General features: G+C 44.8%; 1 protein-coding gene across 1 annotated transcript; it reads right to left on the reverse strand.

The window, feature by feature from the left end:
* Window positions 1-14,524: 14,524 nt before the first annotated feature.
* Window positions 14,525-17,659, reverse strand: LOC147864372 (uncharacterized). Its single transcript, XM_087320150.1, has 4 exons — window positions 15,943-17,659; window positions 15,574-15,879; window positions 15,340-15,491; window positions 14,525-15,012 (listed from the first exon to the last, which is right to left on the reverse strand). The coding sequence occupies exons 1-4, from the start codon at window positions 17,486-17,488 to the stop codon at window positions 14,572-14,574; spliced, it is 2,445 nt and encodes an 814-aa protein (XP_087176276.1). The 5' UTR covers window positions 17,489-17,659; the 3' UTR covers window positions 14,525-14,571.
* Between the last annotated feature and the right edge of the window lie 5,071 nt (window positions 17,660-22,730).

Consider the following 22,730-nt stretch of genomic DNA (forward strand, 5'->3'; position numbering starts at 1 on the left):
CCCTAACTATATGGACGAGTTCACGCTAGGATACAAAGTGGAAGGAATCAGCCTTTTATGCCAACAATTTGGATCTTTGCACTTGCGTACACCCGTGTATCAACCGGTTGTGGCCGGTATTATCCTCATCAAATTGGTATCAGAGTGAGATGGGCGAACATTTTGGTGGAATGTTCAAGATAACCGACTCCAACTACTCAATGTGGACGTCGAAGATGCGGTATATGCTCGTATGTAAAGATTATGGTTGCCGGTGAAATACGGGAAGACCAAGCCTGACAAGATCGATGCATCGATTTGGGAAGTCATGCATCTTAAGGAAGCAACATACATAAGATATTTTATAGAAATGAGTCTATACAACAACTTCAACGGGGAGACTGATGATGAGGTTCTATGGAAGAAGATCGGATTCATGTTCGAGAACAAGAATGTCGTCAACACAGTATCAGTCTTCCGGAAGATCGTAAGACTTAGGTATCAGGATGGTTCTAGCATGGAGGAGTACCTAAACACATTCCAAGGACTCATAAACCAAACTACCTTTCTATAAGTATCTCTTGCCGACGAGGTATTTTCATTGTTGTTGCTAAGATCTCTTCCAAATAGCTGGGAAACGTTGGTTGTTACATTAGGCAACGCCGGACCGGAAGGGAAACACCTATCCCTAGAGACGGTGAAGTCGAGCTTGTTAAATGAAGAAGCTTGCCGGATGGACAAAGGATCCATAACCGACGCAAAGGCCTTAGTCACAAAAGGTGACATGAACCTGGGAGAGGCTAGAATAAAAGTCCCCAGAATCATGAGAAGTCGGGGACGAGGTCAAAGTCGAGAGAGAGGCCCATGTGCTTCTCTTGTGTGAAGTTAGGGGGAGCTGATTGTTCAAAGCCGAAGAAGATTCCGGACATAAAAGGCACATCAGCGATCGCGACAAGTGAGGAGGAACTGCTACTGATTAGCAAGCAAAATGAGGTGAACCTTGTCAACGACAAAACGAGTGGATGGTTGATTCTAGAGCGTCATTTCACTTGAAACCCCCCAATCAGAAATGCTTCTCATCATATAGAGGCGGAGATCATGGTTTTGTGAAGATGGGGAATGAAGGAGCATGTTGAATCCTCAGTATTGGAGATGTGTGTTTGATGACATCAATCGGGAGCATATTGATGTTGAAGGATGTGTGACACGTTCCAGAGGTCAGATTGAATCTGATATCAACCGGTTAGCTAGATGATGAAGGCTACACTGGTAGCATCCGGAACATCACTCTAAAGTTTTGCAAGGGAAGTCTGATTGTGGCCCAAGCCCGGAAGTCCAACAAGCTATATTTGATGCATGCTCGACGTTGCAAGGAGGAACGAAATGTGGCAGCTGACACAACCGGTGAGTTGTGGCACAAGAGGCTATGTCACATGAGTCAGAGGGGGATGTAGAAGCTTGCCGAGAATAACCTCATCCTAGAGGTGAACAATGTGTGACTTGATAAGTGCACTGATTGCTTGGCCGGCAAGTAGAACAGAGCCTTCTTTCAATCCAGGCCCCCGATGAGGAAGAAGATGCCACTAGAACTCATGCACACCGATTTATGTTACGTAGATACAAAGTCTCATGCTGGATCACAGTATTTCGTGACCTTCATAGATGAATGTAACCGGAAGTTGTGGGCTTCCGTATTGAAGATCAAGGACCAGGTGTTGTCAGTTTTCAAGGAGTTCCAAGCAAGAGTCGAGAGAGAGACCGGCCAGAAATTGAAAGAGGTTCGAGTGGATAATTGTCAGTCAAAAGGAATCCAACTCAAATACATTGTGCCGAAGACGCTACAACTTAATGTTAGGAATATGTCCCTCCAATGGGAGGAGCCGACAACTCAGAGAGAGCTGACAGTCGAAGATAGGGAGCAGTTGACTGGTCGAATGAGAGCTGATAGTCGAGGAGTCAACACAGAGAGAGAGTCGACATGGGGAGTTGACAAGAGTTGATCGAGGACAAAGACACGACCGGCTAGTCAGGCTGACCGGATGGTCGATGACCAGGCCGACTAGTCAGACTGATCCGACAGTCGACGGATGAGTCGGCTGATTAACAAGACTATTATTATTATTAGATAATAATAATGGCCATGATTGTAAATCGCCCATTCTATATATGATAATAAATACACCTAGGGCAAACATGTATGTGCAGAGAACATAATAGGTGTGTGGCTCTATTGTGTAAGTTAGCACAAAACATTAGTGTGTGAGAAAGTGAGAGTGAGAAAGAGAGTGGCACCATAGCTAAGTGAGCGTGGACGTCAAGGGCCCGGTGCGGCTGATACAATCGGTTTCAGAGTGATGTATTGTGTGATCTCACCTTGTACTTCTCTCTGTATAGTGGAATCTCTGTTCCCGTGGTTTTTCTCCATTTAGGGTTTCCACGTAAATCTCTGTGTATTGTGCATTTGTTGTTTCTATGTGTATTGTGTTTCAGAATCGGTTGTCCTCAGAAATCATAGGGATCAAATCCCGTCACTTAACGGGTTGCCCAAGAGAATGAACTTAATCGTCATGGAGAGAGTGTGGAGCATGCCTGCACATGCAAAACTATCCAAGATGTTTTGGGCTGAGGCGCTAATGATAGTGGTTTATGTGATAAATAGATCACCCTTAGTACCCTGGGATGGAGATATTCCACAAAGGGTGTGGACCGGCAAAGACATTTCCTACAGGCATTTGAGGGTGTTTGGTTGTCTTGCCTATGTGCATGTTTCAAAGGACCAAAGGGGAAATTTGGACCCAAAAACTTGGCCATGCATATTTCTAGGATACGGTGACAACGAATTCAGTTACCGGCTATGGGACTTAACCGAGAGGAAGGTGATCCGGAGCCAAGACATGGCCTTCATGGAGGAGAAGACTATTGCCGACTGGGAGAAGGAGAAGTCAGGAACATTCTCCTAGCTTGTCGGAAGTCGAATACCGATTGAAGCAGAAGAGGAAGAACCTAGCAATCCGGTTGATGAGAACAGAGGAAGAAGATACCCTCTAAGGAATAGAAGGCCCCCCGATGATTTCCGAAAAAGGAATATGTGCTGTTAATCGATGAGGGGGGGGCGGAAAGCTTCAAGGACGCAAAGAGGGACACCCATAGTAGATAATGGCTAAGTGTCATGCAGGACGAAATGGATTCCTTGTATGAGAACCACTCATATGAGTTGATGAAGTTACCAAAAGGAAAGAGGGCACTCCAAAACAAGTTGGTGTATAAACTAAAACCAAGAGATGGCAGAAATCCACCCAGGTATAAAGCCCGCATTGTGGTGAAGGGCTTCCAACACAAGAAAGGACTGGATTTCGATGAGATTTTTGCCCCGATAGTAAAGATGACATCCATTCAGATGGTGATGAGCATAGCGGCCAGCGTGGACCTTGAAGTCGAACAATTGGATGTCCAGACGACCTTTTTGCATGGAGATCTTGAAGATGAGATATATATGCAGCAACCAGAAGGATTCGTTGAAAAGGGGAAGGAGAACTGAAGAAGACTCTTTATGAACTAAAGTAGGCGCCCTAGCAGTGGTACCGAAAGTTCGAATCCTTCATGGCCAACCAAGGGTATCACAAGACACAAGTCGACCATTGCGTGTTTGTGAACAAGTTCAGCGGAGGAGACTTCGTCATCCACCTGTTGTACGTGGACGATATGTTGATCGTCGGACGGGACCATATCAAGATTGGAATGTTGAAGAAGGCCTTGAGCAGGTCATTCTCAATGAAGGATATGGGTCTAGCAAGTCAAATCCTGGGAATGCACATTTTCCAAGACTGAACAAAGCGGCAATTGTGGCTGTCACAGGAGAAGTACGTAACAAAAGTGCTCTAGAGGTTCAACATGGAAAGCACGAAGTCGGTTGGCCTAACACTGCCGACCAACAGCAAGCTATCTAGTAGACAATGTCTGAAGATGAAGATGAAGAAGACTAAGATGATGAAGGTTCCCTATGCCTCAACAATCGAAAGCCTAATGTATGCGATGGTATGTACCAAGTCAGACATCAGATACAGAATCGGCGTCATCATCCGATTTATGAGCAATCTGGGTAGAGAGCATTGGGTTGCACTCAAGTGGATACTCCGGTACCTAAGAGGCACCACGAGTATGTGCCTCCGATTCAGCTCAAGTAACCCCTTTGTTTTACTAATTCGGGCATGTCAACTGATGTGGATACCCATCGGTCCACATCTGGATATGTCATGAGTTATGCAAGGGGAGCCTTCTCGTGGCAGTCGAGGTTGTAGAAGACCATGGCGTTGTCAACCATGGAAGCGGAGTACATGGCAATTGTAGAAGCCGGCAAGGAAATTATTTGGATGAAGGAATTTAATATTGGAGAGTTGGGGATTCAACAAGAAAATTTCCAACTCTACTACGACAACCAAAGTGTCATCAACCTTGCGAAGAATGTTTCCTACCACTTGAGGACCAAGCACATCCAAAAAGATAGCATTGGCTCCATGAGAAGGGCTTTGCTCTTATGAAGATCCACATCGCGGAGAACAGATCAGACGTGCTGACGAAAGTGTTGTCGGCATAAAAGTTCGATACATGCCGGAGACGGGTCAAATTGACGAAGCACCCCATGCCTGAGTGAAGAGGGAGTTTATTGTGAAACAGGCCCCTCCAGATGGGAAGTAAAGCATGAGCCGGACTGGATTCCGGAGAACCAACTATGGATAGGACGAGCTAGTACCAGATGGGAAGCAGAGCACAAAACAGATCAGTTGGATCCAAGGAAGAAGAAAAACCGGATCCATATAGGTATTCGGAAAAGGTCATATTTGTAAATAGGTTTTAATGTGCCTATTGGCCAAAATTGTAAATAGCCCTAAAGTTGTATTAGTATAAATACAACTTGGGAACATCAGTATGGATAGTTGATGTTGGTTGTCTTGTAACTAAGTGAGTGTAAGTGAAAGAGAGTGAGTGAGACAGTGAGAGTGTCTCCTTTGTAACCATCGGTCTTACGAAGAAGAGCTCAAGGAAGTTGCCTTGCAGTTTCTTGTTGTATTCCTTTTCTTTTTCCCTTTAGTGATATAGTTTGGAGTTTGTGGACTCTCGTGGTTTTTCCCTTTTAGGGTTTTCCACGTAAAAATACTTGTTCTCTGTACTTTTGTTTTTCTGTCATTTGGATCTTTGCACTCACGTACGCATGTGTATCAACCGGTGTCGTGAAGATTCTGGGCCATTGTGAGAAACCGGGGAATATAAGAAGAATCGGCAGGATGGAGCATGTGCACTCACCCTTGTACAAATCGTGTAAATGATCGGGGCGCCATCATGACGCCGAACAATAGTTAATTCTGGACAGAGGATCCCATGTAATAAGGGATTTGTCCTACATTGTTACGCATCCCTCTCCTTGTTCTATAAAAGGAAGGGAGTGCCCTTTGTAAAAGGGTTGCCCATTTTTTGAGTCATAAGGGTAAATACCATTTTGGTTAAGAATTTTCTAGGGTTAGTAACTTCTTGGTAATCTTCTTCTTCTCCTTCTTGAGAAGTGGGGCGTCGCGGCCATGGCGGCAAAGCGTTGTTAGGGTTGTATCTTTCCCCTTTACATATATATACTTTGTCTTTTTTTCGTCGTGGTGTAGGGGTGCGTTGTCTCTGTTTCCTGTTAGGGTTTTAGTGTCTTCTGTGTGGGTGCGTGGGTGGTGTGTTAGGTTGTGGCAGGTGGCGTGCGGACTGTTTGTGCTTTCCCCGAGTTCTTGCTCATTGGCTCTCAGCACTCCGTTGTCTGGCATGTCTACGAGTGTGTGTGTAGGTGTTGGCTTATGTCGCTTATACAGAGCCTACGCACTAGGTGGTTCGCTAGCAGGTCTCCCTCCTTGGTGCGGAAGACCCCACTCGGTACAGCGAGCCCGTGCGCTCCCCGAAGGCGGCTTGGCACAGGAGGCGGTCGTTCTGGAAGAGGCGTGCCCTACACGAGGGTCCCGTTGCGCGAACGAGCCCGAGAGCTCCCCGACCGGCCCTAGGATGCAGGCTCCTTCTTCCTCCCCGTGTGGAACTGGCATCACCGCAACCATTGCGTGTGTAAGTGCGTGTATGTCTCCGGTTAGCATAGGGTCCGGGTGCGTGGGTGGTCGCCGATGTAGAGGTGCCAGTTGTAACCAGGTGTGTATATGCGTGTGTGCGTGCATGCGGACACAGTTAACCAGGCCATGTCCCGCGCCTCTTTTGGGCCCCTTGTACATACGGACAAAAGGGGTGACAAGGACAAGGGCGCGCTCCCTCACTTCCCATGCGGTTACCGGTCACGTCTGGAGAGTATCCAGGATCAAACCGGTCGGCAACGCGGCAAGCTCCGGAGGATTCGGGTCCCTGGCAACTCCTCCCCTCCTGGTCCACGACCCTGGTGGTCTTGCCTAGATCCGACATGCAAGCGCGAAATTCCGTGACATATTTGGTGAACCCGACATGAAGGGCAGCAAGGGAGGATGGAGTTCGAGGCCGAAGACTTCGAGAAGGAGAGTTGAGAAGTGGCGCATCGAGATGGGCGAAGTTGAAGAAGTCGACCGTCACAACAGGGACGGAGTCCCACGAGTTTCACCGAAGGCTCAACCGTCCGGCATAAAGAAGAGGAGCTCTGAGCAGCTCACAAAGCGCGGTCACCCAGAGGCGAAACGAAGGTGGCGTGCGATGGTGCAACATCACAGGAGGAAGAGGGCGTGCGGACAAGACGGACGTGGTCGAGCCGGAGGCCAAGCGGGGCACGACGGTGCCGATACGGGAGAGGGTGTGGGACGAGCCGCCCTCTTTTACATGGGGAGAAAGACCGACCGGGCGAAGGTCGTGAATTGAAAGGAAGATGATCGAGGGTGTGGAATGAGTTCGGTAGGATCAGCATCGGAGCCGAAACTCCAGACATTAGAGAATCAAGCCCAGGCGGGGCTTGATCGATCACAGAGCGGATGCTTTCCGCCGACACCACTAAAAGGGTCGGTGGCCCCGGAGGAGTCGTTACGAAATTGGTGTCCCCACATCTTGACCGGAGACTTCGGCAGTTCGGCCGGCATGGCAACGTGAGACCGAAAGAGATGGAAGATGGAGGCAGGAGCACAGCAAGGAGAGCAACGACGAGTTCAGGAGAAGTACAAGGGAGGAGGCGAAGAACGAAGACCGGTCCTATGGGTCACCTCACACCGGATCTAGAGACTTCGGCAATCAGCATCAGATCCGATGTAAGACCAAGATACTGACGGTGGCCGCAGGAGAACGGGACCCGAAATGCGGAGTGATGGATGGACCCTGACGAGAACCAGGTGGAGCGGACTTCCGAATAACCGATCCGGAAGGGAGGAAGAGGCAGGCCTACGGAGAAGCCGGGAACATTGTACGTCGGTACCACTGGAGAGGGTGTGGAGCGAGCCACCCTCTCGACAAGCGGAGAAGGAAGACCCCAGATAGGGTCGGAAAAAGGAGGCCCGAGAAGGATCCTTCACACCGGTTCTAGAGACTCTGGTAGTCGGCCTGGGAACCGGCGTGAGACCTAGAGTGACGAACGGTGGCAGCAAGGGGATGAAGGCAAAGGATTGCGGATGGGCGGTCTACGGCGATCCTTACACCGATCTGGAGACTCTGGCAGCCGGCAACGAGAGCCGGCGTGAGACCTAGAGAGATGGACGGTGGCGGCAGGTGAACCAGATCAGGTAGAAGGGCCGGAGCGAGACGGCAAAGGGGGAGGTAGACACTCACACTGATCCGGAGACTCCGGCAGCCGACAACGAGAGCCGGCGTGAGACCTAGAGAGATGGACGGTGGCGGCAGGAGAACGTGATCGGACAACGGAAAGCGGAACAAAGAGCAAAAGGAGGTATAAGGCCAGAGACACTGCCATGAACCGGATACGGACCCGAGCGGAAGAGTCGGCAAGACGAAGATCGGACGTGCTCGGTGCACGAGTCGGTGACCCGACAAATTGGAGGCCCAAGAAGGATCCTTCACACTTGTCTGAAGACCCCAGCAGTTCGACCAACGTGGCAATGTGAGACCGAGGGTAAAGGAAGGTGGCGGCAAGGTGACAAAGGTGGTAATAGCAAAAACATCGAATGGTCGAGGCGTCACGCGAACGAAGGAGGCCATGCGGGCCGGAACGTGGCAAGGGTGATCTTCGAGTAAGCTGTCGGGGACACCCCATCAAGGAGTGGTGCGCCAAGCCGGAAAGGGGCACCGAAAGCAGATCGAAAGACGTATGTGTGGCCATCGAGGGCCAAATCAAAGCACAGGTACGGGATGGCGTTCGACACAGGCGGTGCCAAACAAGGACGGCGGAAGACGGCACATGGTGGTGCCAGGAACGAGAACACGAGCACATAACAGACTACGCGGATTGGAGACCGGAAACAAGATCGAGGGCCGGAGAAGGATCCTCCACACCCGCTTCAGAGATCTCAGAGTGGCAACAACTGGCGTGGCAAGCCAAACCCGAGATAACAAGCTGGTGGGGGCAAGGGGACGACGGCAAGCGAAAGGCTTTGAACCGGTGGCGGCAGTGCAAGACGAAAGAAGCCAAGCGGGCTACCAGGAGGTGTTCCTCGTACAGGGAGGACACCGGTATGCAGAGAAGCGACGATGCACGATCTGGCCGGGCGAGGGCAGACGACGCGTGCATGGGAAGTAACTAGAGTTCGGCACAGGCGGAGCCGAACATGGGAAGGGGATGCACGGCACACAGAGGTGCCAGAGCGGGAATACATGCGCGAAGATGGGTTTCCGATTCAGGTGATCTCGCATTGAAGGCAGGAGAGGGATCCTCCACACCGGTTCCAGAGACATTGGCAGTTCGGTTGCCCTGGCAACGTAAGACCAAGGAGAAGGAAGGTGGCGGCGAGGGGACGAAGGTCGTGGAGATCAGCGCGGAACGAGAAGCGTGCATGCGGTCAACAGAAGGGGCAACGGGGAAGCACGCACACTACGGGATCACGGCGAATGACCTATCAGCGGGTCGAACAAGCCTACATGGAGGCAAACGCGGAGAAGGAACCGGAGCCGACGGTTCGGACCGGCGAGGCCAACGCAGCAGTCGGAATGCGGATTACAGAAGACCAGTTCCTCACCGGTCTGAATTTCTCACCCTTCTCCGAACTTGGCACGTAAAGGTGGACATGCGGTTTGGTGGGGGCGGATGTCGTGAAGATTCCGGGCCATGGTGAGAAACCGGGGAATATCAGAAGAATCGGCGAGGTGGAGCATGTGCACTCACCCTTGTACAAATCGTGTAAATGATAGGGACGTCATCATGGCGCCAGACAAAATTTAATTTGGGATAGAGGATCCATGTAATAAGGGATTTATCCCCCATTGTTACGCATCCCTCTCCTTGTTCTATAAAAGGAAGGGAGTGCCCTTTGTAAAAGGGTTGCCCATTTTTTGAGTCATAAGGGTATACCATTTTGGTTAAGAATTTCCGAGGGTTAGTAACTTATTGGTAATCTTCTTCTTCTCCTTCTTGAGAAGTGGGGTGTCGCCGCCATGGCAGCAAAGCGTTGTTAGGGTTGTATCTTTCCCCTTTACATATATATACTTTGTCTTTTTTTCGTCGTGGTGTAGGGGTGCGTTGTCTCTGTTTCCTGTTAGGGTTTCAATGTCTTCTGTGTGGGTGCATGGGTGGTGTGTTAGGTTGTGGCAGGTGGCGTGCGGACTGTCTGTGCTTTCCCCGAGTTCCTGCTCGTTGGCTCTTAGCACTCCGTTGTCCATCATGTCTGCGAGTGTGTGTGTGTGTGTGTAGGTGTTGGTTTCTGTCGCTTATACAAAGCCTGCGCGCTAGGTGGTTCGCTGGCAGGTCTCCCTCCTTGGTGCGCAAGACCCCAATCGGTTCAACGAGCCCGTGCACTCCCCGAAAGCGGCTTGGCACAGGAGGCGCTCGTTTTGGAAGAGGCGTGCCCTGCACGAGAGTCCCGTTGTGCGGACGAGCCTGAGGGCTCCCCGACTGGCCCTAGGATGCAGGCTCCTTCTTCCTCCCCGTGTGGAACTGGCATCGTCGCGACCATTGCGTGTGTAGGTGCGTGTACATCTCCGGTTAGCATAGGGTCTGGGTGTGTGGGTGGTTGCCGGTGTAGAGGTGTCGGTTGTAACCGGGTGTGTATATGCGTGTGTGCGTGCGGGCGGGCGGGCAGGCGCAATTAACCGGGCCGTGTCCCGCGCCTCTTTTGGGCCCCTTGTACATACGGACGAAAGGGGCAGCAAGGACAAGGGCGCACTCCCTCGCTTCCCGTGCAGTTATTGGTCACGTCCGGAGAGTATCCGGGATCGAACCGGTCAGCAATGCGGCAAGCTCCGGAGGATTCAGGTTCCCAGCAACTCCTCCCCTCCTGGTCCATGACCCTGGTGGTCCCGCCCGGATCCGACATGCAAGCGCCGAATTCCGCAACACCGGTTGTGGCCGGTAGTATCCTCATCAAAAATAAGCTCAAGATGTTGGAAGATGTCATGGCAGGAGACATTAATTATAAGCACGATTAGTTGGGTTTAAAAATTGAAAATGTCTATCGACTTGTACATGTATGTTTACATTACAAGTTGGATACAAATGATAACCAATGAATATTAATATTAAGCAAAGAATTGTTTAACGACACTTAACCACATTGACCACCCCCAAGCAAAAAACAAGAGACCAACATAAAATGCCATCAAATACTACCTTACATTATACCTTGGAAGTTACTAAACATATTCAAGAGAAAATAGCTTTGCTTTATCAAAAGAATTGGTAAATGCCTCAAGATATTGTAATGAAGCGGTTAGCTAGTCGTAAGATCCTTCGGTTCCCAAATCTCCATATGTACCCATGTGTTAGAAGCACTTATGGGTTTGTCCCAAATCCTAGCATAACTAGTGTATCTTTTTTTTTTGTAAAAGCGCACAATTATATTAATTGTATGTAAAATCCACTTGTTACAACACTTTTTAGTCTCCTCTACCTATCTATGCTATGTGGGGGGGAGGGGGGGGGGGGGTGCGTCATGTAATGCCACTAAAAAACTTGAATATGCATTTGAGGAAATGATCCTCACATCCTCTAACATCCAGAAGTTCAACATAAGAATACCTTTCAACTTCTTCATATAGGCTTTCGCCCCATCTCTACCATCAAATATGAAAGCATTACGCATATTTCAATTGTGTTGTAGTCCCCAATATCGTAACAATTGGAACAATATCTCCATCTCGTCATTTGGACCATTTTGAATATACTGAGAAAAAACCCATTGTTCAGGTCTCAAATAACAACGGGTCAAAACTTGCCAAACATCCGATAAGTATTTCCAAATGATACACACTATAGGAAATTTAATGAATCGTATATGTTGAGGACATGTATGTGGATCCAAGAGGTTTCTATGATGTGGTTTTCTAATCATCAGAAAACTATACTACTTTGATGGCGAAGGTACCAATATTTGTTTATAGAAGATTAGTGCATGTGATGGAATGGGTTCCCGTGGTGGATTATAAAATAACCATGTCCAATTTGGGTGACAATTGATTGTAGTAACACATTCTTTTGGGAATCACTACTAGAATTGATGTCTAAAATTGGTAAAGTTTTGGTTGCTCCTCATGCTAATTCTTTGAACAACTGTAGATTTTGCATGTTATGGGACACGAGTTGTAAACTTCCAGGATGATTGAGTATAAATACATCTCAATTTATTCGATTTTGTTTTAAGCTTCAATGGGAGACTTTTGCAAGACATTGTTTTAAATATGGTCAAGTGGGGCATTTTGTGGTTGGGTGCCAATATCATGGTGAACTATCCACGGAAAATTATGTCAAAGAAAAAATAAGGAAGATGTTGAGAAGAATATTGTCATATCAACGTGGGTCATGGATCAAGTAACATGTCATGGGTTAGAGTGAGATTCAAAAGTTCATGGTCATGTTAGAGGTGTTGAAGATAAAGAGTGGCATCAAGTGGAGCATAAGATAAAAGGGAAGGGTGTTGCCATGTAAAGGGACACAAAAAGTACTAATGGTAAGAAATTACCAAAAGATACTTTGAGAATAAATGAGGGCTTTAAGGAAAATCCTTGGCAAAAGCTATTGTGAAATCAAAGATTGTCTAAACAATTTACAATTAGATTCTTCAAGAAGGGTGGTGTGACCTCGATTTAATCAAGGACTTCGTACTCGTGGGGCTAGACAACAAAACTCTATTATTGGTGGAGGGGACGTAGTGCACATGAATCCTTATGTGCCTCTTGAACAAGCAGTTAGTACATTTATGAACGCACTTGGTTATAAAAAGCAAGTTCTTACTAAAGGTGTTAAATGAAAGTGGTATCACGGAATGTGCGAGGGGCATCAGATCATTTTCCCATATGTTTTGAGTTTAATAAACATGCGGTAGATATATACAAAACATTACTTGATAGAGTTCCTTTGACGGTTAATTCTTCTTTATTATTTCATTCCTTATTTTATGCTTGTATGCAACAAATTTTCAGCATGTTTTCAGAACATGTTAATTCAAAAGGGATGACATGTATTAGATACAACATTAAAAAACAACAGTGATATTCATCGTATTACTATGTATGGTATGACTAATGCTAAAAGATGTAAGCAATTGATTGATAAGTTTTCACATATTCTTACACGATGCAATGTACTATTGATGAATAATCTGCATGATGAAGAGCTTTTGGAACAACACGTTCAGTTACAAGACATTGTAAAGAATTTGTATTGTCAAAAGTTATCAGAAGGCAAGACCATCAATTACAAGGAATGTTTTTCAAGGATTAAGACCATCATATGCTCATTCGAATGTGATGCAAATTAAAGATTGGGGATGACATTGTTGTAGACTCACTGGCATTATGAATGAAATAAACCATTGTTTAATCCATGATACCAAAGGAAGTTTACTAATGAAATACAAAATAACATGGCGATCATAGAACTTGTCAAAACGTCTCCATCCTATATGACATCCTCTTCCACACAATCCTTAGCATCTTTCTCTTTTTTTTTCATAAAATCCAAAAGAATAAGCATTAAAAAACCATTATAACATAATCATCCCCAATAACATCTTTCCCATAGAGAATTGTAGCATATAATGTTTTCTCATGATCTGTAGAATCGATACATTTTTGCCGTTTGTAATTTTCACAACCATCATTACAACCACATCCATCGACAGTCATCAACTCACTTCCTGTGTCATGTCAGACATCATAACAGAGATTGAGAGAACAAACCTGAGACGATGAAAATTTTCCTTGTAACTTCTTGCATCAACCACAAAACCTAATGTCCAAATAATTCATTGGAAAGCTCTCTAAACAAGCTTCAAAGAGCCAAAAATCACAAAAAACAAAGTTCTAAGTGCAAAGTTACATCAAAAACATGTTTCAACACTATCATTGGAACGTCAAAACTCTCTCTCTCTCAAACTACCAACACAAAGGCTTTCGTAAAAAGCCTAACAAGCACAATATTTATTACACCATATATTTTCTCTTAATTAGTGTATCTTGTTTATCTTACCCTTAAAATTTTGAAATTTGCCTTTAGAATTTACCCTAGCATTGATTCCCTATCGCACACTCCTTGGATCCAAAACATTCCACCCTTGCAATGGCAAAAAAGAAAACAAGGAATTAGATTTAAGAATGTGCTCCTCCCAAGTGGTATTATATACAATTATTAAATCTTACTGATTAATTTTGAATTTATAGATTGGCTTAGATCTCAAACGGCTTGTTTACACATTGAGAAATGTTTCTAGTAATTAACGGCATGGAGAATAAATCAGCATGAATTGTCAGATCTTTAATGGTTATGGCCTTGTTAGAACCAAACAGCTCTTCCAAGAGACAACATGAAAATAGTAGTGCCAACACTACCGAGAAGACAATGTATATGCGAAACACGCTTTGGCATATCACCTTTTCCAGTGTAAGGGGTGAACATGTGTGAACCATGTGCACTCGCACAACATTGTCATCTAAATTTAATGGTATACGAGTTAGCTAGACTCAATTTTATAATTTAGCTGTTCTCTTCAATTGATATGCCTCTACATTCAGTTAGTTGTACTGTCATACAGAGAATACACATTTTTTCCATGCAAAACTTAGTTCACTTATTTCGTGGCCACTTTTCCATTCGCATTTTGCTTGCACCATCATTGTGAATGTGCATTTTTTTCATATGCACAATAGATAATTCACTTACTTTGTTGACACTTCTATCATGTTTTTTTTATACACCACAATACGACTTCCTCCATATGCTTTGCCCTAAAGAAGTTAGAGAACAATAACTGGGGTTGCCACTCTCTAGTGTATGACATCTATTGACGAGCACGTGATCATTGTTGGGCTCAACCAAGAATATTCCTCATTCCTTTCAAAGCCAAATCCAAAAAACCATATACATCTCTTCCTAATTAACTTTTGATTAAGGTTTTCCATCACAAACACTAAACATAATAATATCCACGACTGCTTTTGCCACATGACAATTACACGCATAATAGTAAAAAGCACATAACCCATCTTGTCTGTACAAAACATGTCTGTCTATGCTCTGGCTGAGGGCTTTCTCATTAGCTCTTGCTCTTTTTGCTTCACACCGAGTTTCTGCGAAACTTGCGCGTCGGTTAAAGGCAAATAGTAAATGTGAGGTTTAGCCTTGGTCTTGCGGAACAAATCATCTAGAGTTAGAACTTGAGGCTCCGGCTCCTTGTGAACTTGAACTTGTGTTAACCTTTCCCTCAAAGGAGGGGGGGGTGGTAAAGCATTCAACTGGCCATGAGAAGGAGTTGACAAAGAAGACTTATTATGCGGAGGTGGAACAGATGCTTGAGTAGCATTAACAGTCTTCTCTAGTATACCCTCGGATCTTGCCTTCACATCATTTGGATCAACAAATTCTGCCACAAGCAAATTACCGAAAGATGGGGGCCATTTCTTATTATATAGCCCATTTCGCGCCGCAGTTGCTTCATCCACAGAAGAATACTGTTGATGCAACAAAATTGTGATGAGATGAGCATCATATAAGATATGTAAGAAAATACGAACATCCAAGGACATTACCATGCAAACATCACGTAAGTGGCAACAAAAATACAAGCACCCCATGAGATCCCCATGTAAATATGATGTGAAGATAACAGCAAATACAAACATACATGTGATCCCTCCATGAACATCATATAAGCGGGAAGAAAAATACAAACATCACATGAGATATCCATGCAAGAAAACGCTGACCTATGAGAGCAATCTCTGTAGACTTCATATAGAAATACAGAGTACACAAATCCCATGTAAAGAGTTCCATACCGTTATGTAGCAATGTGTCTTTATTTGATCCATCCAAAAATCAACCCTTGTTCCAAATTCTGCCAGCATGTCTTTTAAAGCATTCAATGTAAATGGCCGAACAAACCTTTCAATCTTGAGGGACGTTGTAGGAGGTCTTACCGGAGCAGGAACTGAAATACAAATCCAAGTAAGGGCTTAAAAATCACAAAAAAAAAAGGAAAAAGAAAAAAAAAAGGAAGTTATGATTATGACCAACTCGTTTTGTGCCATTTGCTTCAGGTTCCGATTTAGGTATAGTTGTATTCATCTTTGTTGCTGCAGCTATCTTTGGGGAAGGTTTAGAAACACCAACAGAAGAGTTCTGCTTAATCCCTGTTGTTGCAAGTACCTTCGAAGATGATTTAGACATCCCAGCAGGAGACCCTTCAATAATATCTGGTGAGGTGATTTCCTTTACAGTATCCATGGTCAGGGGCTTAGTAATCTCGACTTGAACGTTATTACTAGAACTCCATCGCCTCACTCTTTTGGCAGGCTCTGGCTGTTTGAGATCAGCCCCTGAAAACATAACAGAAATAAGCAAATATTCCAAGAAGATATAATAAAATCTAATAACCCTACCTTCATCCTTCCTTTTCTGGATAGATCTAGACTCAGTTTCATCCGCACTGGACTTTGAAAGGATCTCCTTTCTTTCTTCCTCTTCTGATATTCGACCACTTCCACTTTCAGTTCTGATTATGTCCTGTGTATATTCATGGTGCACTTTTGTGCCATCAAACACATCATCTGATTTGCCTTGCTTGGACAAATCAGCTGTATAGTCTGCTCGGTCTTTAGATGCATCAAATATTCTTTCTGTGGGTAGATTTTCAACATTTATCAGTTCAGGCTTACATGTTGCATCTATTTTTAGCTCTTTTGTCTCTTCATCTTTGATCGCACAAGGCATGGCCTCAGAATTAACTAGGACAGATTTTTTATGATCCAAATTCTTCTCAATATTATCTTCTTGCATAGTTTCCTCCTCTGCAATCATACTAGCATCTGATGACGGTCGTGTTGACTCATTCTCTAATGATTCTATTTTGATATCTCGAATAACCTCACGATGTTCCACTTTACCTTGGATATCTTCCATGTTGATCTTCTCCAAAGTCCCAATACCTTGACTATCATGATATTGCCCAATAGATATATGCTCTAATACCGAGAAGCCACCATCCTTTACAACCACTGAGCTCTGTGAACCTGGTACATTAACATCATTCTCATTCTTTGTTGAGTTATGCTCTGGTGGCAGGATCTCATCATCAATCATGCCCATTGTGTTATCTGACACTGGTATATTAACGTTGTTTTCCTTCGTTGAATGATCTTCCGATACCAAGGACCCACCATCATTCATGCTCACTGAACTATCCAAAACTTGCATGTTAACATCACCATCAATTCTTCTTGCCTGTACTGATTCCTGCAACAACGAGACACTGACATTCACAACATGAGTGCTAAGAGTGTCGCTAATTATACCCTCATTTTCACTCAGGATATCATTCCGAGATACTGAGGCATCACCTATGCTCGCATTTTCCTCGACGATGTCCACCATCCCCACATCACATGCTATATTTCTAGATTCCACTGAAATATAACCTATATCAACATTGCCACTGATAGCATTGTCCACCAATGGCAAGTCCTCCTTCATTGGAAATGGCAAATCTTCCTTTGCTATATCAACACATTCATCAATGGCTTTATCTAATAGTGGAAAGCCTTCTTTTACAAGCAAATGCCCTCCATCTACATCAATATTCCCCTCTTTATCATCCAAAGTATCTCCCTTGATTTCATTCTTTATGCCTTTCTCCTGGCAATCAATAGTTTCTTCTTCATCCTCAGGACTTTCATCATTTTCTTTGTGCTGGGGAGCTGTTAATGCTTCTTGTTGAGCTGTCGTATCTATATTATCATGCAAATAGACATTGTTTGAAACTTCGATAGGATCTTGCGACTCTTTCTTTATAGACTCTTCTAACCTTTCACAAAGATCCTTTTTCACACCTTTAAGGCTTAATCCTCTCTTTTTGAGCTCTTCTCTGAGTTCTGCTACTTTGAGTAGGTCAAGAGGTCGGCCTGAAGGCGAATGAAGCGGACTCGACATAGCTTTTTTCAATTAAGGCTTATTTCTTCTGCTACTGGAGGACACAAGACCTGAGATATACACCCAAAGGAGATAAGATGGGCAAAATGCACAACCATGCAAAAATGCAGAATGCAGAAATTTTCGTACAAAAGAAAGTAAAAGAAACGGATTGAATTGTGAAATAGGTGATTGAAAGTAGAACAAAGAAAGTGATGGAAATAAAATCCAGTAAGTTTGAAAAAATCGAGAAGGCTTCAAAAACCAATCACACACCAAAGAATAACATTAAAAGAAAAACAAAAAACAAAAAAATCTAAAAGAGCTTCAATAAAATCTATGCAGAGAAGCTAGAAAGAAGCAAAAGAAGGAGAAGGAATGCAGACAAAAAAAAATGAAATAAAGCTCCCCTAATTGGAATCCTTTTTTCGGAGGTCCGGCAGATCTGGTATGTCGATTAAGTTGGAGAGGACAGCTTCGAAGACGTCCAAGACAAAGGACAAACCGTCCAAAACAAGGCGTAGTCCTTCGATTAGCATCAGCGATCCTTCAAAAAAGCACAGCAATCAATCCTTCCAAAGCAACAGCATGATAGAGAATACGAAGAAGAAGAAGGCGATGGCGAAGAACAAAGATGATGAAGCAGAAGATAGCGAAGCAGGAGCAGAAGAAGAAGCAGAAGCAGAGGCAGAGAGAGGAGGAGGAGGGGAGAGAGATTTTTTGGGTTTCTGAGGTCTTAAGGTTTCCATAGAAGGTCGTTTGTTTTAGGGTTTATATTGGGGTGACCGTCGGCTGCCGGTCAAGCCCCCGCCTGGATTACCGGCTAACCCAAATGCTCCCGGCATTCAACCTTCCGTCCGGCGACTCTCTCTCTCTCTCTCTCTCTCTCTTTCTTTTCTTCTCTTTTTTTTTCTCCCTAAATTATTAACAATCGGCAACGGCTCGGAACTGAACCGAACCGAACCGTGAATCCATGGCTTAACGGTTTCAAGGGTTCAGCTCGGTTTGGAAGGTTTTATAAAACGGTTCGGTTCGGTTTCAAGAGTCAGAAACCGCGGTTTAAACGGTTAAACAGTTGTTGTTATTGTTTGTTTTTTTTTTTTTTAAATAATCTTTTCATTTTTAGACCTTATTCTCACATTTTAGGAACATCTTTACAATTTTAAATTTGACCTAAGTTGAAAACCGAACCACGAAACCGCGGTTTTAACGGTTTAATGGTTTGAAAAATGTTTAACTATATCTATGTATGTTTGTTATTAAAAGAAGATGATAATACAAAAACCACTTACAAGTTGACAAAATACTTCCTGCTATTGTTGCCCGAATTTTTGATATAACCATCCAAATGGCTTTTATCAACCACTGGCATGTAATGAACTTGTGTGTGGCACCTTCGTCCACCACTTGTACCAAGAAAAACATGTCCCATTCGAATATGCCTTCATTTTAAATCCATCGCCAAAGACACACCTTTTGCAGGAAATGGAAAATGAGATAGTAATCCTACATCGAAAACTCAACATCAGCACATTACATGTCGAGCAATGTGTCATGTATCCAAAACCTTATTCGCTAACCAAAGTCTATCTTCGACCAACTTATAGTATACATTATTAGTGTACCAATAAAAACATGTCCCATTCGAAATATGTCTTCGTTTCTATGCCATCGCCAAAGACACGCCTTTGCATGAAATAGAAGATGAGGCTACCATCCTACATCTAAAACTCAACGTCACCACTTTACATGTCGAGTAACGTGCCATGTATCAGAAACCCTATTTGCTAACCAAGATCTATCTTTGACCAACTTATAGTATACATCATTAGTTGCCCCACAATTATCGATTTCGCAATATCAAATGACCAATCTTTCCATGGTTCCTCAACCACCAACTCTGGAATCGGGAAAACTAAACCAAGCAATGCCATATATTGATTGCCAAATATACCCATATCCACCTGGTTTATGAAACTTATTTTTTATTGTCTAAAAGGCCATCATTTTCCTACATGACTCTATGAGGAACCACTCTCAGCCACAACCGAGTTCCAAACTCACTATGGAAGAAATAGAATAAGAAACAATAGATTGATGCACTTACACAGGAATAAGTCGACGCAAAATGTTATCGTGGAAAACCTCGAGAGGCAAAACCATGGGAGTCCACAAACTCCAAACTGGATCACTAAGGAAAGAAAATAAGGATACAAGGTAGACATAGAGGCAATGACCTTCTACTCAGTATCTTTGCCCACAGACGGTTACAACAGGTACAATTTCTTGTATCTCACACACTCTCTCTGTACGATAAGTTCAATAAGTTTTGTTCAATAAGTTTTGCCCTAGTTATTTATACTCATATAACTTACGGGCTATTTACAAGTATGGCCTCAACAGGCACATCTAAACTTAATTACCAATGTGTCCCTACTTCTGGTTCACGCCGAATCTGATTTGAATACCTTCTACATCCATTTGATCCCATCCGGAGGGACCGGTTTTCCCAACAAACTCCCCTTTCACCCCGACATGGGGTAACTTGCCAATCCGGTCCATCTTCGGCACACATCCAGCTTCTCAGCCGTCAACACCTTGGTCAGCACGTCCAACCCGTTCTCCTCCGTGTGTATCTTCATCAACGAAAAATCTTTCTCTTCTACCTTCTCCTGAAGCCAGTGATATCTCATCTAGATGTGCTTGGTCTTGGAATGGTAGGCTACGTTCTTCGCAAGGTAGACGGCACTTTGATTGCCGCAGTAGAGCCAAAATTTCTCCTATCGGATCCCTAACTATCCGATGAAGTCCTTCATCCAGATTACTTCCTTGTTGGCTTCTACAACAGCCATGTACTCATCTTCCGTTATCGATAGTGCCATGGACTTCTACAACCTTGACTGCCACGATACCGTTCCCCCTACATAGGTCATGATGTATCCGGATTTTGACCGGCTGGTATCTACATCAACCTACATGTTTGAATCCGTAAAGCCTTCCAATATGGGTTTACCTGAGCCGAAACGGAGGCACATGCTCGAGGTGCCTTTCAAGTATCAGAGGATCCACTTGACAACAATCCAATGCTCTCTTCCAAGGTTGCTCATGAACCGGCTAACCACTCTCGACTACATATTTGATATCTAGACGAGTACACACCATTGCATACATTAGGCTTCTGATTGCTTAGGCATAAAGTATCTTCATCATCTTAGCTTTCTCCGTCTTTGTTTTCGGACTTTGCTTTCCGAACAGCTTGCAGTTTCCCGAAAGTGTCGACCCGACCAGCTTCGCATATGCCATGTTGAACCTTTGGAGCACCTTTGTCATGTACTTCTTTGGTGACAGCCACAATAGCTTCTTTGTCTGATCCTGGACTATGTGCATCCCCAGGATCTGTCTCGCTGGACGCATATCTTTCATTGAGAAGGACCTGTTCAAGGCCTTCTTCAGCATCCCGATTTTGATACGTCTCGTTCAACAATCAACATGTCATACACGTACAACAAAAGTATTAGGAAGTCTCCTCCGTCGAACTTCTCCACGAACTCGTAGTGGTCGGCCTGCATCTTGTGGTATCCTTGGTCGGTCATAAAGGAGTTTATTTTCCGGTACCATTGTCGGGGAGCTTGCTTCAATCCGTATAAGCTCTTCTTCAACCGGCACACCAGGTTCTCCTTCCCTTTCTTGATGAATCCTTCTGGCTGTTGCATGTAGATCTCCTCTTCAAGGTCACCGTGCAAGAACACTGTCTTGACATCTAGTTGCTCAACCTTGAGGTCCATGCTTGCCGCTATGCTCAAAACCGTATGGATGGATGTCGTCTTCACTACTGGGGCAAAGATCTCGTCGAAATCCACTCCTGTCTTCTACGAGAAGCCCTTCACCACAATGCGGACTTTGTACCTTGGTGGATTTCCGACGTCTCCCGGTTTCAACTTGTACACCCACTTGTTCCGAGAGTGCCCTCTTTCCTTTCGGTAGCTCTGTCAATTCATATGTAGGGAGTCCATCTCATCCTGCATGGCACTTAACCACTTGCGATTGTGAGTGTCTTTCTTTGCTTCTTCGAAGCTCTCCGACTCCCCCTCGTCGGTCAGCAATACATGCTCTTCATTCGGAAATCTTCGAAGGGACCTTCTCTCTCTAAGAGGGTATCTTCTTCTTTGGTTCTCTACCACCGGTTCTTCATCCGAATCTGATTCAGGGTCTTCTTCGGTTTTGGTGTCCAGTCCTTCGGTCGTTCCGGTTCCTTTTCTGAATCTGACTCCCGATTGTTGATCCGAATTCAATCGACTCTCCATGTTCTTTAGTCGGTTCTCAACTTCCGATTGTTCGAAAGGATGTGGTCTTCGTTGGCTCACAGTCGACAATCGTCTTCTCCTCCATGAAAACTATGTCTCGACTCTAAATGACCTTCTTGTCGACTAAGTCCCATAGTCGGTAGCCGAATTCGTCGTCACCATATCCAAGAAATATGCATGGCCAAGTTTTCGGGTTTAGCTTTCCCCGTTTGTCCTTTGCGGTATGCACATAAGCAAGACAACCAAACACCTTCAGATGCCAGTACGAAATGTCTTTGCCGGTCCACACTCTCTATGGTACATCTCCGTCCAAGGGTGTTGAGGGTGATCTGTTTATCACATACGTCGTTGACATCAGCGCCTCAGCTCAGAACATCTTGGATAACTTGGCATGTGCGAACATACTCTAGACTCTCTCCGTTAAGGTTCGGTTCATTCTCTCATCCAATCTATTAAACTCTGGCGTCTTCGGCATAGTGTACTCGAGCCGGATTCCCTTTGACCGGTAGTACTCCTCGAACTGCCCTCGGTATTCACCTCTCTTGTTTGCTCGGACTACTTTCAGCTTCTGAACGATTTCTCTTTATACTCTCGAATGAAAATCCTTGAAGACGGACAATACTTGGTCCTTCATCTTCAACGTGGAGACCCACAACTTCCGACTGTGGTTATCTATGAACATCACAAAGTACTACGTTCCGGCATGTGCCTTCGTGTCCACGGAACATACATCGGTATGCACGAGTTCAAGCAGTGCCTTCCATCTCATCGGTGGTCTTGACTGGAAAGATGTTTTGTTCTGCTTGCCAGCCAAGCAATCAATGCACTTCTCAAGTTGCACGTTCTTCACCTCTGGAATGAGGTTATATTCAGCAAGTTTTCCCATCCCCTTCTGGCTCATGTGACACAACCTCTTGTGCCACATCTCACCGGTAGTGTCGGATGCCACATTTACTTCC

The sequence above is a fragment of the Azolla caroliniana genome, unplaced genomic scaffold (genome assembly GCF_043228905.1).
Source record: "Azolla caroliniana isolate FFs.n. ecotype wild unplaced genomic scaffold, voAzoCaro1.0.p SCAF_5, whole genome shotgun sequence".
Taxonomy (NCBI): Eukaryota; Viridiplantae; Streptophyta; class Polypodiopsida; order Salviniales; family Salviniaceae; genus Azolla; species Azolla caroliniana.

Bases quoted from the DNA above. Each gene is read 5' to 3' on its own strand.
- LOC147864372 (XM_087320150.1), bottom strand. From the start codon at position 17,488: ATGTCGAGTCCGCTTCATTCGCCTTCAGGCCGACCTCTTGACCTACTC. The intron at 15,880-15,942 runs GTAGGGTTATTA...TTATGTTTTCAG, and splicing joins CCAGAAAAGGAAGGATGAAG to GGGCTGATCTCAAACAGCCA. The intron at 15,013-15,339 runs GTATGGAACTCT...TTGCATCAACAG, and splicing joins AGACACATTGCTACATAACG to TATTCTTCTGTGGATGAAGC.